This window comes from Rhamphochromis longiceps, linkage group LG8 (genome assembly GCF_057381845.1).
Source record: "Rhamphochromis longiceps isolate RC_006_pf linkage group LG8, R_longiceps_female_GT1.1, whole genome shotgun sequence".
Lineage (NCBI taxonomy): Eukaryota > Metazoa > Chordata > Actinopteri > Cichliformes > Cichlidae > Rhamphochromis > Rhamphochromis longiceps.
The window spans coordinates 31418573-31434054 of NC_140564.1; the positions used below are offsets into that span (position 1 = coordinate 31418573).

The following is a 15482-nucleotide window of genomic DNA, read 5'->3' on the forward strand; positions in this document are numbered from 1 at the left end:
TAAATAAAGAATAAAAATAAAAAACAAAAGAAGTTGTTAATTCATTTTAAAAACATGGAATAAATTCATATTAATTTTGTGTTTTAAATTAGATTTTTTCCACATTTGTTTTTATCATTTCAATTTTATTAATACAAATATTTTTGTAACTTTCTAAACGTAATTATTTTCTGTCTTTCCATTATTTTCTCCAAATTGATTTATCTATGAATTTCCTTTGTTTCTTTTTTGTTTTGAGGCCTTGTATGGAGGCCCAGTATGGGGGCCTAAAGCTGCCAATATGAAAAAAATAAACAACTACATAAATGATTATTTGTAAACAAAATAAGAAAAGAAATGAAGATGTGAGTTAAAAATAAGACTCTACTTTATTTATTCATTAGTATTTAGCTCAAAGATAAATGACTTACTAAAAAAATGACAGGCCATTACATGTATCAGAAACAATAAACAAAACAAATTATACATGATAATATTATTATTGATTTATATTGATTTATATTTTTGTATTAAAAATATAAGCTAAAAGGATATCTTTAAAATAGTTTAAATAAATAAACTAATGTTCAATTTATTCAATTTATCAACACAATAATAAAGTTAATAATAAGGTCATTTGTTTTTAAAAAATGATTATTTTTTTATATTATTTATTATTTTATTATTCTTTCATGCATTTACATCTGCACAGAAGACATCACCGACAGCTTAGCTCCCCATTTGAGGCAACCAATAAATAAATAGGTAATTATAAAAAAATTGCACATCAGTAAATTTAATCATATCAATTCCAAATATACTGAAATACTGAATGATTTATTAACCAATTTATATATTTCTTTATTTTTTAAAAATTGGGTACATTTGGTCCTCCACAGATGGGAAACCATAATGAATTAAAAACAGCTTAAGATAATAATATTTACATTAGGTCAATTTAAAAAGACTTACAATGTCCACTGCAGCTTCTGGTTCTTGATTGAGTTGTAGAGAGCCTGTAGAGGAAACAAGAAAATCACATTTAGGAAAAATATTAGCAGTGTACAGGTGGACAATTGATCAGATAATGCAGCGCGCGAGTAAAACACATAGGCAGGTTTGTGGTGGTTTTCTGTGAAAACTGCGCAGTAAGCAAGCTGGCTTTATTCAATAAACTGTGGTCAGAGAAATGGCATCCCTTTTCATGCTGCTCAAACTTCCCTTTGCATGAGCTTTACTCATTTTCTTAGCCACACAATCCATCGATCATCCAATCAGTCAGCCACCATCACCACTGCATCAGTAACAAAGCCATTATTCGCCAAGCACCCAGGCCTTTCAATGAATGGACGGGCAAATCAATCAGCCAATAAATAATTTAGACATATGCATCGACCCACATGGAGGAAATTTAAGTTACAGTCTGGGAGCAAAAAGCATAACAAAGACATTAGATCACCGCAACTAACCAGGCCTTCAGTATTTGTAATGTGATGAGTGGAATTTCTCTTTTTATTGGAAAGAGTTTGTACCAAACTCAACATAATGAAACTTGTTGGGAAAGAGGAGCATAGGCAATGCGAACAAATAAAATCCAATAAACCAAAATAAATTATAAGCACATATTTCAAATGTTTACTGGTTACAATTTTTCTTATTTTTTTATTGTTGTAAAAAACAAAATTCTTGACTAAATAATTTTATTTACTCACATAATAAGTGACACGCAAACTCTTTCTACACAAACAGGAGTTGAGCACAGGTATTTTAACTGTAATGACATCACATCAAGTAACCAACTATCAATGGGCCAAAATGACTCATTTGTAGGATTTATGCACCTGTAACACCTTATATAAGCATGGCATCAATTTAACTAATTTATATCCACTAAGTGTTCATCATGATACATCATTATCCATAATGAAGGTGCCTAGCAACCATCTAACAATGAGCTAAAATCACAGACAAACAGTACCCTAGCAGGGACTCACACCTCTGATTTGCACTGGGGATGTGTCATGGGTTTGAAATGTGGTTATGTTTATTTTTCATTCTGCTCCCTCTACCCTGTTATCAGTTTTACTTCCCGTCTCTGCTTTTATCTTTTATTGTCGCTCCTTTTTTCAATTAGTCAGTGTAAATACACAAACTGTGTAGCTCTTCCCATTTTCTTCCCCAGTCTTTATTCATAGTTCCTTCAGGAAGACTTTCATTAGCTTACTTTCTTATTTTAATGGGCTCCTAAAATAAGGGCAGGAATTTTAACATGTCTTATTTAATCCATTTTAGGTATCTAGTGAATGTATGCGAGTACGCGTTAAAATAGAGAAATGTTATTAAAGCTTGGTGTTACTCAAAAAAGGCTTCTAGGTTTTCTCAAATTTGTCAGACCTTTGACGCCCCTGCTAACTGTTTACCTGAAAACTTCTGTTTCTTCCTGATTACATTTTTGGGTTTAGGATTTTACATTTCCTGGATTTAGGTCCTTTTCCTTCCTGATAAATGTGATAAATCAAAGCAAAAATTGTAGAGAAAAAAAATCCAGAGAAGTGTTTTGTATCCGTTTGCTTGCTGATTCTCCACATCCTTTGCACCAGTTATCATTTTTAGGTCATTACTTCCTCTCACAGCAAACACAGTCTTTTACTTATATTATCATCATGATCAGCACAAGATGAAAACAAAAAACAGAGGCAAAGATGGGTTTTAATGAGGGATGCGGTCAGCTGCTGCTTCTCTGATCTGAGAGTCGGCACATTTGGCTTTAGTTTCCTCAAAATCTGTAGTGACAGTCAGGACCATTAGACACTTCTCCTTCAGCTCCCCACACACCTCAATGACATCGGCCTCGGCCAGCTGAATGTGACACATAGCAGCTTAGTTTCACAGCCGGGCTGCTGCAGAGGAGCGGGGTCAGAGGAGGCAGCAGGAGGCCATCGGGCTGTAGAGTTTAAGGCAGTGAGTGCAGCTGAAAGACAGATGTGCCGGCTGAGGTGATGGAGAGGACACTTACGGGCAGTTCATCTCTGAATTCCTCGTGGATCAATACCACGCGTCTTCTTAAGAAACCTCAAACTAAAACCAGTTTCATTACACATATTAAGCCGCTGGTTGTCACTCACGTTTTAGACTTTCAACCTAAACCGACTTAATGATGGTGTTTGATTCAGTGATCTAATCAGATTCATTCGCAGCTTTGAAACTGGGCCTAATCACAAATACTTCCAGAGTGCCATGAATATTGATGACCACCCAGAGGAGACCGTTACAGATTTAGGTCTGTTTTGCTCCTGCTGCTGTAAAACTCTCGAGTTATGTTTCAAACTTAACTGCGCTCATGCATTTTAATAATCACGACAGACAGGGAAGATCTTCCTGGGATGCCCGAGTAGGAGACAAACTGCTACGGTAGCAAAAATCCGACCAACATCAAATATTAACAGTGAATTTGTAAGCAGTAAAAGTGCAGTGATGTGACTGCAGAAGTTTACGTGTACAACTGAGGAAAACTGCTTGTTTTCAAAAGATTCAAAATGCTGACAACAAAAGGACATGCATGTGTCATTCCCAAGGTTACAAAATACTAAAAATTAGAGGTTTCAATCACTCAACAAAGAGTTTTGTTGGTTTTGTCCTTAGCCAGTAATAGAGCCAGGTTTGGACTTTCTTATTAAAAAGTAAAATGATTCTGTTTTTCTCAAAGATCTGGATCAGAGGTATTTCATATCAATATTTCACTTCTGATGAGCTTTTAAATCTTATTCAGTAACATATAAGGCTGTTATCTACCCTCTCATTTGGTTCTGAATAAGTGTAGTATGGTGAAAAGGAGATTTTAAAGTATTTTTCATTATAATATCCCAAGATTTCTCATTTAGGGTCACGCTTGTGGAACTTTTAGTGAGTAAATCTGAAGAAATTTCAAAAATAGCCTGGAGCTTCAAGTATGCGTAATATTCTACATTTGCCTCCACTTCAGCATAGCTCTGATTTGCATGCTGCATGTGCAGAAACTGTGTCACAGCTGAGTCTATTTGGTGAGTTATTTCTGAAGAATATGTTTTATTTGTATTTCCCCTGATTGTAAATCCTGAGGGATCGACGGTGTTGAGAGTCATTGAGTCTGAAGGCTTACTCAGACAAAGATGGATGCTCGTCACCTTCACCTACTTGCTCCATCAACGTCACCAAGTGGCAACAGATGAGAGCCATTAGCCTTGAGTGATGGCGTTAAGCGGCGCCCTGTACTGAGCCATGCTATACGTGCTGTCGGGTCTGGCAGAAATCCAGCCGCCTTCATCAACCGCTCTGCACTCCACATGTATACAAGCAGCACAGGTGGTAAATCAAACAGTAAACACACGCTCTCTCAGATATAGGGGTACAATAAAAGGCCGTTTCTGTCCCTACAGGTGCAATCTGCATAAATATACACACTCTGTAGGTAATTGCCAGACCTTCTCAGGGCAAAAAAAGGACACACACATATTTCTTACCATTTCAAGTACATATTTGAACACTTTGCTTTAGATTTAAAGGTGTAATATCAGGAGGCGACGTATAGAAATAGGCATAAAATCCTTGATATCTATTTGGATAACTTCTAGTACAGTTTGAGCTGTCTGTACGACTAAAAAAAGTCGTATGCAACTAAAAGTTTATGAATGAATAAGAACAAAAATATATCTAAAAAAAATAATAGGAATCCCTGGGCCAAATGCAGTCCATCCTTTAATCCATCCATTAAGGTACAAACCACAAGGGTACAAGTAAGTACGCCAGTCAAGGGTGCAATGGGAGTATCTTAGAGGCTATAGCGAAGTTTTACCCCGTCAGATATACAATTAGCTAGGCTTTTATCAGCTTTCATAAACTGGATTTTTTCATCCAGCTCATATATCATGAGAAAAACAGAAAAAAATACTTGAAATAATAAATAAAGACATACATTCCTGGGTACCCACGTGCCCAATTTTGGACATCAAGGTGCAAAACTGTCATCAAAAGTTCAGGATTTCTGTGAGTTCCAAACAATCTGGGTACAGTTAAATAAGCTGCTGTGCTCGAAATGTATAATCAGCAAGGCTGCTATAAACTAGCCAGTGTTCGTCTATCGGCCCTGATTGAGCTTCCTGTCATCGACTTTCTGAGAAAATTAGACTTCATTTTAGATTGTTATTAACCCCAGATAGAGTAAATAATTTCTTTCTGAGAACAGTTTAATAGAACAAAAGTTATATATTCGAATTGTCTGAACTGACGGTTAGGATTGAGGTCTTGGACCATCAAGTATAATTACATACGAAGCCCTACATAGCCAAGCTCTTGTTTATATAATATACCTGCTGAGACCTTATTCCAGCGACCTCTCTAACAGCTGATTGGGGCCCTTTAAATGTTTCACTTTCTTACTTTAAATCGAGCTTTTGCAGCTGCAGAATTAATCAGATTTCAAACAACTGCTTAAAATGTATTTTATAGGTTAACTGTAACGACTCCCACTTTCAGACCATTTCTTCTGCTTAAACATGTGTGTGCATGTACTCTATGTTCACATCCTTAATGTGTTTTCTCAAATCTGCTATGTTTGAAAGACAAATAAAGTTATTACCGATATTTGCTGTACAGTGCAGGTTTAGGCTGTAAACAGATGTGTGGCTTTGAATGGCACTGAGCACTTGTGACATGAGCATGAAATGGAAAAATGATTCATCTCTTTTGTGCTGCAGAATACATCATTTTAAATGAACAGCATGGTTTTAAGTACCTTCCTCCTCTTCCTGGCCTGTGGGTGGTTCTGTCCGTCCTGAGCTTTGCCCAACAGGTCTGGGAATACCAGGGGTTTGAGTGAACGCGAGCGCGGGGTTCTGGGATACCGGAACGGGTCCATCATCCGGAAGTCCCTGCCGTATCGCACGGTGCAAAGAGAGCGTGAGCGCAGGCGCCCCGCCGAGTGCAAGCTGTTGACACCAATCATGGTGACGGATTACACAGAAGTGTCTGAAGCTCAGTGGAAACCAACCCAGATGATTCAATTCTTATTTTTAAGTCTTGCAGAAACCACGCTTCTTAAAAAATAAAAAGAGTAAAAAAGTTGATCCGAGTGTGAAATGAGGTGCTGGATGGAGTCCAGTAGACGCCGCGAGTGCCAACAGACAGCTGGGAGCGAATTCAGCTATTACAGATAGCAGCCGGCGATCAGCAGAGGCCGCGGAGGGAGGCAACACATCATCAAGCTGCTGTCAAGTGAGTCAACAGCATCGGCAGACCGTGCTCTCAGCCCCAACGGTCTCATCCCTGGATGTCTTGATCAACACTCGCCAGGCCCACCTGATGCTGAATTATTGATAAGACAGCCATGTATTATATATCCTGTGAGGAGGAAACCAGGCTCCCTGATGCAGGTGAGAAGCAGTCACAACTTTTACCTGGATTGTCTTTTAAAGATTGAAGGGAAAGCTGCACCAAGGACATAAAGTGCCTCTCTCTGCAGCAAACAAGACAGTGGCAGCAGGTTACAGGCATGAATCCTTAAACATGCACTCAAAAAACAAAACAAAAAAAACCACACACACAAAAGAAACCAAAGCTGACACTCTCACAGATGGCAGAGGTGAGAACGGACAGCCAGCGTGAAACAGATGGGCGCAAAATGTGGAAAATGTGGAGGTAGAAAACACACGAGGAGCTCTTTCTGCTCACGGGAACGCAAACACACTACAACAGAGGGAGACAGAGAGGGATGCGAGGGAGGGAGAGGGGGGGACGGCCGCCCTCGGACTTCAGAACAGGGATTCCAAAGAGAGCCCTCGATTTCGTCACAAGTCCGGAGAAGCGATACAAACAGAATAAAATTCAGAATTCAGAATCGAGGGGCAGAAACGCAGCGGGGAGAAGACGGCACGGTCCTGTTGCTCCCGCTGTAAAATGGATACCGTCGGTTCAACAGTCACAGTGCCGACTCTCAGGTTTTCTCTCACTTCTTCCTCCTGCTCTGTCCATGAGTAGAGGTCCGCTGTCATCCTTTACTCCTTCATCCCCCCCTCCCCTCCAACTCTGCCGTCTGCGATCCACTTCTCTCAGTCAGTATTTTCTTTCACACTCTCTTCGCGCTGGTTTTAGCCTCTTCCCACCGCACATTCGGCGGGTGTGGGTGTCTGAGTGGAAAAAAACGCAGCTCTCCTGCTGCTGATGTCTTTCATGCCTTCCTTATCTTTCTTTGTTGAGTCCCAATTTTAGTCCTTTTCATCCAATGCTTTCCTTCTTCCCTTCTCCCCGCTGCTGCTGCCGCTGCTGCCACTGCCGCTGGAGGAGGTGGAGGAGGAGGAGGAGAGGAAGGCTGGCTGCCTGAATCGCAGAGCGAAAAAGACACTGATAGGGACAGTGCTCTCTCTCTCTCTCTCTCTGCCTCTCCCTCGCTCTTGCTTCATCAATGCGTACCTCCCTCCCTCCTTCTCTCAGTCATCACCAGCAAATCACAGTCTTCCTACTGCCTCTTCCATGCGTACACGCTAGCAGGCGAGGTCATACACAAAGACACCTTTTTAAAAATATGTTTGGTCTGGCAATTAGTATGCAGTAGTGGTAAGGTGAGAGAAAAGAGGAACAGGTGCACAAAACAGTGAGGAGTTCAGGATTTTTAAGAAAAATAATTATTTGGCTCCGCGTCCTTGAAATCAGCATTAATAACAGGGGATTCGAGCATCACGACCTCTGCCTTTGAAAGCTGCTCAATCCACAAAGCACCAGACCTCCTCAGCTCCTCCTACAGGTGCTGCGCCCACAGGAAAATCAGTTAAGGCTCGGCCACCATGCGCTCCAACGAGCCTGGCTCCCGGTGTCTTGGTATGCACCAGGCTTCTTGAATCCTTGTTCACAAGTGTTCCCTTGAATCCTGGGAACACTTGTGTACGCCCTCCACCATGTTAAGCTTGTGATTCATTGATACTGAGGAGCTGGGCACTCAAGTAGTAGTAGTGCTACCTTTCCTCTTCAAAAACAGCCAATGGAGATGGTTCAACATCTGAACGTGACGCCTCCTGCATGCCTCCCAGATAAGGTGCCGGTCCTAGATCAGGAGTGGGGGGAACTCTCGGCCTCAAGGGCCGGTGTGCTGCAGGTTTTAGATATAACCCTAGGTGAGAACACCTCAATCAAATGATTAATTCATTACCAGGCCTCTGGAGGGCTTCAAGACATGTTGAGGAGGTCATTTAGCCATTTAAATCAGCTGTGTTGGATCAAGGACACATCTAAAACCTGCAGAACACCGGCCCTTGAGGCCTGGAGTTCCCCCACCCCTGTCCTAAATGGAGGAGACCCAGGGTATGCCGACGGTATGCCTCGGAAGATTATGTCTTGGCTTCAGTGTCCCAGAAGAGCATCAGCTTAGACCGGTTAGCAAAATAGCAGGAAACTGATGGATGGATAGAAATACTTCTTTTATGTCTATCCATGAACATCAAGAACCCCACAGAACAGACTTTCTCTGATATATAAATAATAAGAGTTACTCAAACTTTATCATGGCCAAAGTTCCAATAATGAGGTCAGTGAATGTATAAACAATCCCTGCAAATCAGGTACGTTCTTATATATATATATATATCAGATATTAAGCCATCATCGTGTTGCCTAGCAACCACCTACCAATGAGCTAAATGGGCTCATTTTTAACATTTATGCACCTGCAACACTCGTTCACTGCTATACCTTCCTTGGATCCAGTGTTCCTCACTTCACCTGTCAGTGGTCGTAATGTTATTCCTGATGCTGGTTCAGCATTTCGAAGTCATTGTCACAGTTAACTGCCAAACGTCCCTGCTTTCAGGAAAACTAACCTCAGCTAACATAAAATATTTAAAGCAACCAAACATAACCTTTGCAGTAACCCCAAAAGTGCCACATCAGGAGGCAAGTGACAACTACAAGTGATCTCCGAAGGCCTAAAAAAGACAAACATAAACCGTACTGTTTTTAGGCCAAGTGAAAGTAGAAAAGAAAAAGGAGGTGACACAGAAAACTGAGGATCTGACTAAAACCTTTGCTTAAAAGACAAATTAATTAAGCGCTTCCTAAAGACAGATTTGTCAACTGAAGTACGCACTTCAAACAGGGAACAGGGAAACAAAGGGGAAGATGACGCCGACATTAGCATAAGGAAACTAAGCACAAATATAACCATATGTTACAATTTACAGTAAGACAGTTTTCATGCAACCGAACTTCAATGTGAGTATTTTTTTTGCCTCTTTATCATTCAACCTAAATCCATCCCTGGCCTTACTCAGTCAAGGGCACAGAGCGGGCTAGCAGGCAGAATACTGGGTCAGTAATTACCTTTTTACAGGTTGTCATCTGGCTTACATACGGCCCGATCTGCTAGATTTATTGTGGTGATTGCAGCCTGATTCAGGTAACTAAGCAGCCAAAACAGTTGGGATTGAGGGCGTCCACTGTTGGAGTGAGGTTTTACAAAAGACTGTACAATAGTCAAGATATGGAAGCAGAATGGGTGAGAGAGTGGGTCCCATGCCTGGGAAGAGGGATGTGGAGTCAGATTGGGATGATCCCCATTCATGGGGATTACAGAAACCCCGACAAATGGGTGCAAAATCTCTGGTATGGAGACAAATGCTTGCCAGCATAGAAAGTAAACCCAAGAATTGCACCTGATAAAAAAAAAAGAGCTGCCATTGGTTCGGTAACATTAGACGATGTGCAAATATCCATCTGTTTTCTTCTGCTTATCCAATTGAGGGTCGTGGGGGGCGGGGCTTATTATAGCTCCCATAGGGTGAGAGGTGGTATGACCTGGACTGGTTGCTTTCCTGTCGCAGAGTCAACAAAGACAGACAGACAATCACTTGCACCCAGATAGACACCTATGAGAATTTAAAATCACCAGTTAACCTAACCCCACTATCTGCATGTCTTTGGATTACGGGAGAAAGCCAGAGTACTCGGAGAGAACCCACCCAAACATGGAGAGAACATGAAAACTTGCACAGACTCCAGACAAACTCCTGGACGAATCCATGGTGGATTCGAACCCAGGATTTTCTTGTTGTGTAGGTCAGACGCCATGCTGCCCAGATTGTAAATAAACAGGAAAAATGAGCTTCCTGTAAAGAATGGCTGAGCTCACAGTTAGGATAAGGAGCTCAGAGATTCAGAGGGATACAGATGAGCTGGTTCAAAAATCTCCTGGACGCTCAACTGGAAGGAGGCCCTGAGAACTGGAAGTGCTGCTGGGCAGAAGGACGACTGGAATATCTGCTTAGTGTGCTGCCACTGTGACTTCACATAAACCAAAGATAATCAATGGATGAATGCATGAATGGATGGCTGATTTGCTGGGTTGAACGTACCCTAGGACTAGATTTTTTAGGCAGTGGTCACAGCCCTAATCTATTTGTGTTTTAGATTATTACTGAGTTTGAGAAGACTGGAGCATCTGGCACAACAGATTAGCACCACCGTGCTTCACATCGCAACAGTCAGGTATACAAACTTAGGTTCTGATGGACAGGTTTGTTAGACAGCTTGCATTCGTCGCCAGAAAGACAGGTAAGAAAATATTGGATGAAACGGTTGTGTTTGTTGTTTTAAATACTTAATGCGCTGTGTCCTCCTGCCCTTCTCTACCTCATGCTCTCTGTTAAATTTAAAATTTTACAATAAAACTCTTACTTTTGCTGTGGTTGTTTCTCTTCTTATACCAAGCATGAACAAAGATGGACACAAATAAAAAAAGACTGTTCCTCTCTCATGACCAGCATCTGTCTTTTGACATCAGGGTGGACATTTTGGTGAGCTGAGATGTGAGTGGTGTCCCTCGGGCGCCTGCAGCTCGATCAGGAGGAAGAGGAATGGTAGGAGCTCCGGGGGAGCAGAGCTAACCTTTGCCTGCAGAAAGCAAGCACCCTGCATCAAAACAACAGCCTGCTGCAGGAGGAGGTAAAAGCTTCTATATTTTCTCTTTGCAGACCTCCTTCTGACTATTATCCATTCTTTTTGCTGTATATGGTTGGGAGCAACTTGAGAAAACCATCAACCTTGAATTACTCCAGTGATGGCGGGTCTTGTCAGGTGACTTTACGCTAAAGAAGAAGGGAACGCCTGCTTACCGAAAGCAAACCAAACTGTGTAAACATCTAAACAAATGTGGTATTTTTAGTTACCTTATCCCCTCCTCACCGTTTCTCCTGCCTGCTGTCAGTCTCCCCCTCTCCTTCTCTCCTTCTCTCACTCAATATTTCACATCCTGTCTAAATCTCTCCTTCTGTCCCTCACGGAGAGTCCAGACAGCTCAGGGAGAGGGGGAGCGCTTCCTCAGCCACATGCCTCCTCTGACCTAAGCAGCTGTCTCTTCTTTACACTCTGCCTTTCTTTTTTCCCACTTCATCTTTCTCTACCCCTTTTCCCTCAGCAGCGCTACATTTCAAAGTTATTTTTGGAGTAAAAACTGTGAGAGATTTGTACCGATCAGTGTGTCTTTGCTGTCGAATGTGAGGCTGAGTGTGGCAGGTGTTGGCAAAAGGAACATTCGTTTATCCCGGACGTTACGAGCTTGAAAACATTGTCTTGTTTTTCTTGATTTACCAGGGGGGGTTGACAAATATCCGTAAGATTACAAGAGATCTATTCAGCTCATTTCCAGCGATATATTTTTATTTTTGGACCCGACAAGCTGTTTTCACTCATATCCTTTTAAGCCAACTGTCTCCTGATTGGCTGCCCCTCACAAACAGAAGAACAGCAGGTGGGGTGGGGCTTCTGAGATCCAATAAACTGTGCAAAGCTAAGTGTTTGTAGCAGTCTGAAGCCCGAGCTTTTGCCTCACATGGAGTACTTGCACACACGCAGACCTCAGTGGAAGCTTTGGTCGTGTTTAATTTGAATATGAGCCATAACAGAAGTATGTATATGACAGATAAATAAGCTCAGCAGAGCCAGTTAAATATACAGAACCTGTCCAGTAGTGGATTTTTGTTCAGTTTCCGAAACCAAATATCAGAAAGAGAAAATGATTGCATGCACAATTTACCATGAAAATGCTGCTTAACTCCACTGTCTGCTGAGCTGTGATGCTATTCTGCACCACAAACTATGTGACAGCAGCATTTCTAATCAAATTACCCCACATTCTTTTTCTGCACAATGCTGCTCACTGGAAGCTGTTGTCTTCGCTCTTCTGTCTAAAGCCTGTAATGAAAGTGGAACAAGGGTTCCCTCCTCGTGAAATCAGCTGCAAAATCAACTAAATGAATTAATTTAGTTGATTTTAAGCGATCTGGGGGCTGCAAATGTTCTGCCCGAACAATAATGCCTGCTTGGCCTGACATGAGTGTGATGGGTGTCATGGAGTATAAGTTTAAGTTGTACTTTGCTGTTTATCTCAGCTGATACACTCTTGCAAAAGAGGGTTATTTTTAACATCAAGAGTCGCTGTTTCCTGCTTAAATAAAGGTGAAAATTTTAATTAATCTTAATTAATGTTGCTTTATATTTAACAAAATAAGAAATGAAACTGACCCACACCTGGCTAATAGCAAAAAGCAGATGTGCTTCTCTGTTATTCTTGATTGACCTTCCAAATCCCCCTTAAAATCACAGTCAAATCATAAATCATGTGATCATGTGGTCGTAAGTTAAGTTTTCATAAGCTTATATTTTCTGTCATATGTTTTTTTAAATTACCAGAATATAAGATTATATTGTATTTAGCAGGTTTCAGGTAAATATCTGTTGCACAGGTATACAGTGGCTTGCAAAAGTATTCGGCCACCTTGAACTTTTCCACATTTTGTCACATTACAGCCACAAACATGAATCTATTTTATTGGAATTCCACGTGAAAGACCAACACAAAGTGGTGCACACGTGAGAAGTGGAACAGAAATCATACATGATTCCAAACATTTTTTACAAATAAATAACTGCAAAGTGGGGTGTGGGTATTTATTCAGCCCTCTGAGTCAATACTTTGTAGAACCACCTTTTGCTGCAATTCCAGCTGCCAGTCTTTTAGGGTCTGTCTCTACCAGCTTCGCACATCTACAGACTGAAATCTTTGCCCATTCTTCTTTGCAAAACAGCTCCAGCTCAGTCAGATTAGATGGGCAGCGTTTGTGAACAGCAGTTTTCAGATCTTGCCACAGATTCTCGACTGGATTTAGATCTGGACTTTGACTGGGCCGTTCTAACACATGGATATGTTTTGTTTTAAACCGTTCCATTGTTGCCCTGGCTTTATGTTTAGGGTCGTTGTCCTGCTGGAAGGTGAACCTCCGCCCCAGTCTCAAGTCTTTTGCAGACTCCAAGAGGTTTTCTTCCAAGATTGCCCTGTATTTGGCTCCATCCATCCTCCCATCAACTCTGACCAGCTTCCCTGTCCCTGCTGAAGAGAAGCCCCCCCAGAGCATGATGCTGCCACCACCATATTTGACAGTGGGGATGGTGTGTTCAGAGTGATGTGCAGTGTTAGTTTTCCGCCACACATAGCATTTTGCATTGAGGACAAAAAGTTCCATTTTGGTCTCATCTGACCAGAGCAGCTTCTTCCACATATTTGCTGTGTCCCCCACATGGCTTGTGGCAAACTGCAAACGGGACTTCTTATGGTTTTCTTTCTTATGGTTTTCTGTTAACAATGGCTTTCTTCTTGCCACTCTTCCATAAAGGCCAACATAGTTGTCCTATGGACAGATTCCCCCACCTGAGCTGTAGATCTTTGCAGAGACCGGCAGCTGGAATTGCAGCAAAAGGTGGTTCTACAAAGTATTGACTCAGGGGGCTGAATAATTACACACACCCCACTTTGCAGTTATTTATTTGTAAAAAATGTTTGGAATCATGTATGATTTTCATTCCACTTCTCACGTGTACACCACTTTGTGTTGGTCTTTCACGTGGAATTCCAATAAAATAGATTCATGTTTGTAGCTGTAATGTGACAAAATGTGGAAAAGTTCAAGGGGGCTGAATACTTTTGCAAGCCACTGTATCTTGTCAATAACATAAGCTAAGGTCAACTGTTTGCAATCTTGCTATATGTACAGCAGGTATGTTAGTAACTGCGATTCTTGCCATCTTGGCTGACTGCTCGCACTCACACTTGCTAAACTGTATTCCTTCCTTTTTCTCTTCACATTGATGCTGTTGGTTAATCTCCTTCAGTTTATCTGTATTCAATAAGAATAAATGTGCAGACTGCTTTTGTTTCTACTCGTCCTGCTCGGGCGCAGCACCTACATATGTCTGTTTACAGACTAGAAAAAGACAGCTGCATTATTTTCCTTGCAGCTGATCTATTAGCAATGAAAAGTAAAAATAGTGCAGCGCTAAGCACCGAACACAAGGGTCTCAAACTACTGACTGCAAGCAAATTTCTAAGGCTTCCCACAGGCTTTTCTTGGAGCAGGGCTGCAGAGATGGAGCCATTAAAATAAGATTAGTTCACATTAAAAAGAGACGACCGACAATATTTTATGTGTTTGTTCTTGCAAACAAAGTCCAAAACCAGTCAGTATGTCTCAAAGTCAGCTGCTGATTTCTGCCACAACTTTGGACCCAATCTGTCACCAACTGAGAGAAACCTGAAATTCTTTGCATCTGACACATCGAAATGCTAAATAAGAAAGCAAACAACATCAGTGTGTCAGTGACACTGGCGTGGTTAAATTCTCAACATGCAACTCCACCAGATGTGCTGCATCAGAGCTGAAGCACAGCACGGCTGCATTCATTTTAATCACAGTGAAACCATGTGGCCTGTCACTTACAGTGTGCATCACTTGGAAACCTTCCTTAAAACAGCAGTAGGCTGCATTTTTAATAAGAGAGACAGCGTGATGTTGATACAGAGATATGATAAAAGTCTTTAAAAAGGAATATGTACTATATAAATTGCAAAATAATACAAAAAAAAAAAGACAAATGTGTGCACCATAGCGTTTCTTTCCACTGTGTGTTTGAGACAGCAGGATGGTGCATGAGTCAAAATAAACAGCAGCAGATTTAGTGAGTTTTAGTCTGACGACAGCAGCACAGATTATCAGAAAATGTATCATTTAAAGTTTTACTTTAACCTTTATTATGAGCTAACTGTTGTTTCCACAACTGGACAATTCTTTCTGCCTCTGAGTATAAATTCCTCTGAAAATAAAGACTCGATGATGCAACAAAGAGAAGCAAATTCACCAAAAGCTTTTTTCCCCTCCTGTTTGCTATAAGTAACTTTATCCAGGTAGTTAAAACAGCAAACAGTGTCCTGTTGCCAGGAGATAAAAAGAAAGCAAAGACATAAGATGATAGAAACTGAATGAAGAGCGCTCTGGGACCAGCGTCAGTGCCAGAGCAATGGACTGGACTGGAAACCACCTTTGACAGAGATTTCAACTTACTTTGCGATTTGCTTAAAAAAATAAAATAAAATAAAAAATGCAGACACCTTTACAGCCTACACAAATTAAACATGAATAACTGCAACATGAACC

At 41.1% G+C, this 15482-nt stretch overlaps 1 protein-coding gene across 1 annotated transcript in view; it reads right to left on the reverse strand.

The window, feature by feature from the left end:
• LOC146664052 (uncharacterized) overlaps window positions 1-15482 on the reverse strand; it is an 87737-nt gene that overhangs the window by 24754 nt on the left and 47501 nt on the right. Inside the window, exon 11 of the mRNA XM_085417062.1 lies at window positions 952-995. Within this exon, the coding sequence (XP_085273188.1) occupies window positions 952-995 (44 nt within the window). The remainder of the gene's footprint in view (window positions 1-951; window positions 996-15482) is intronic.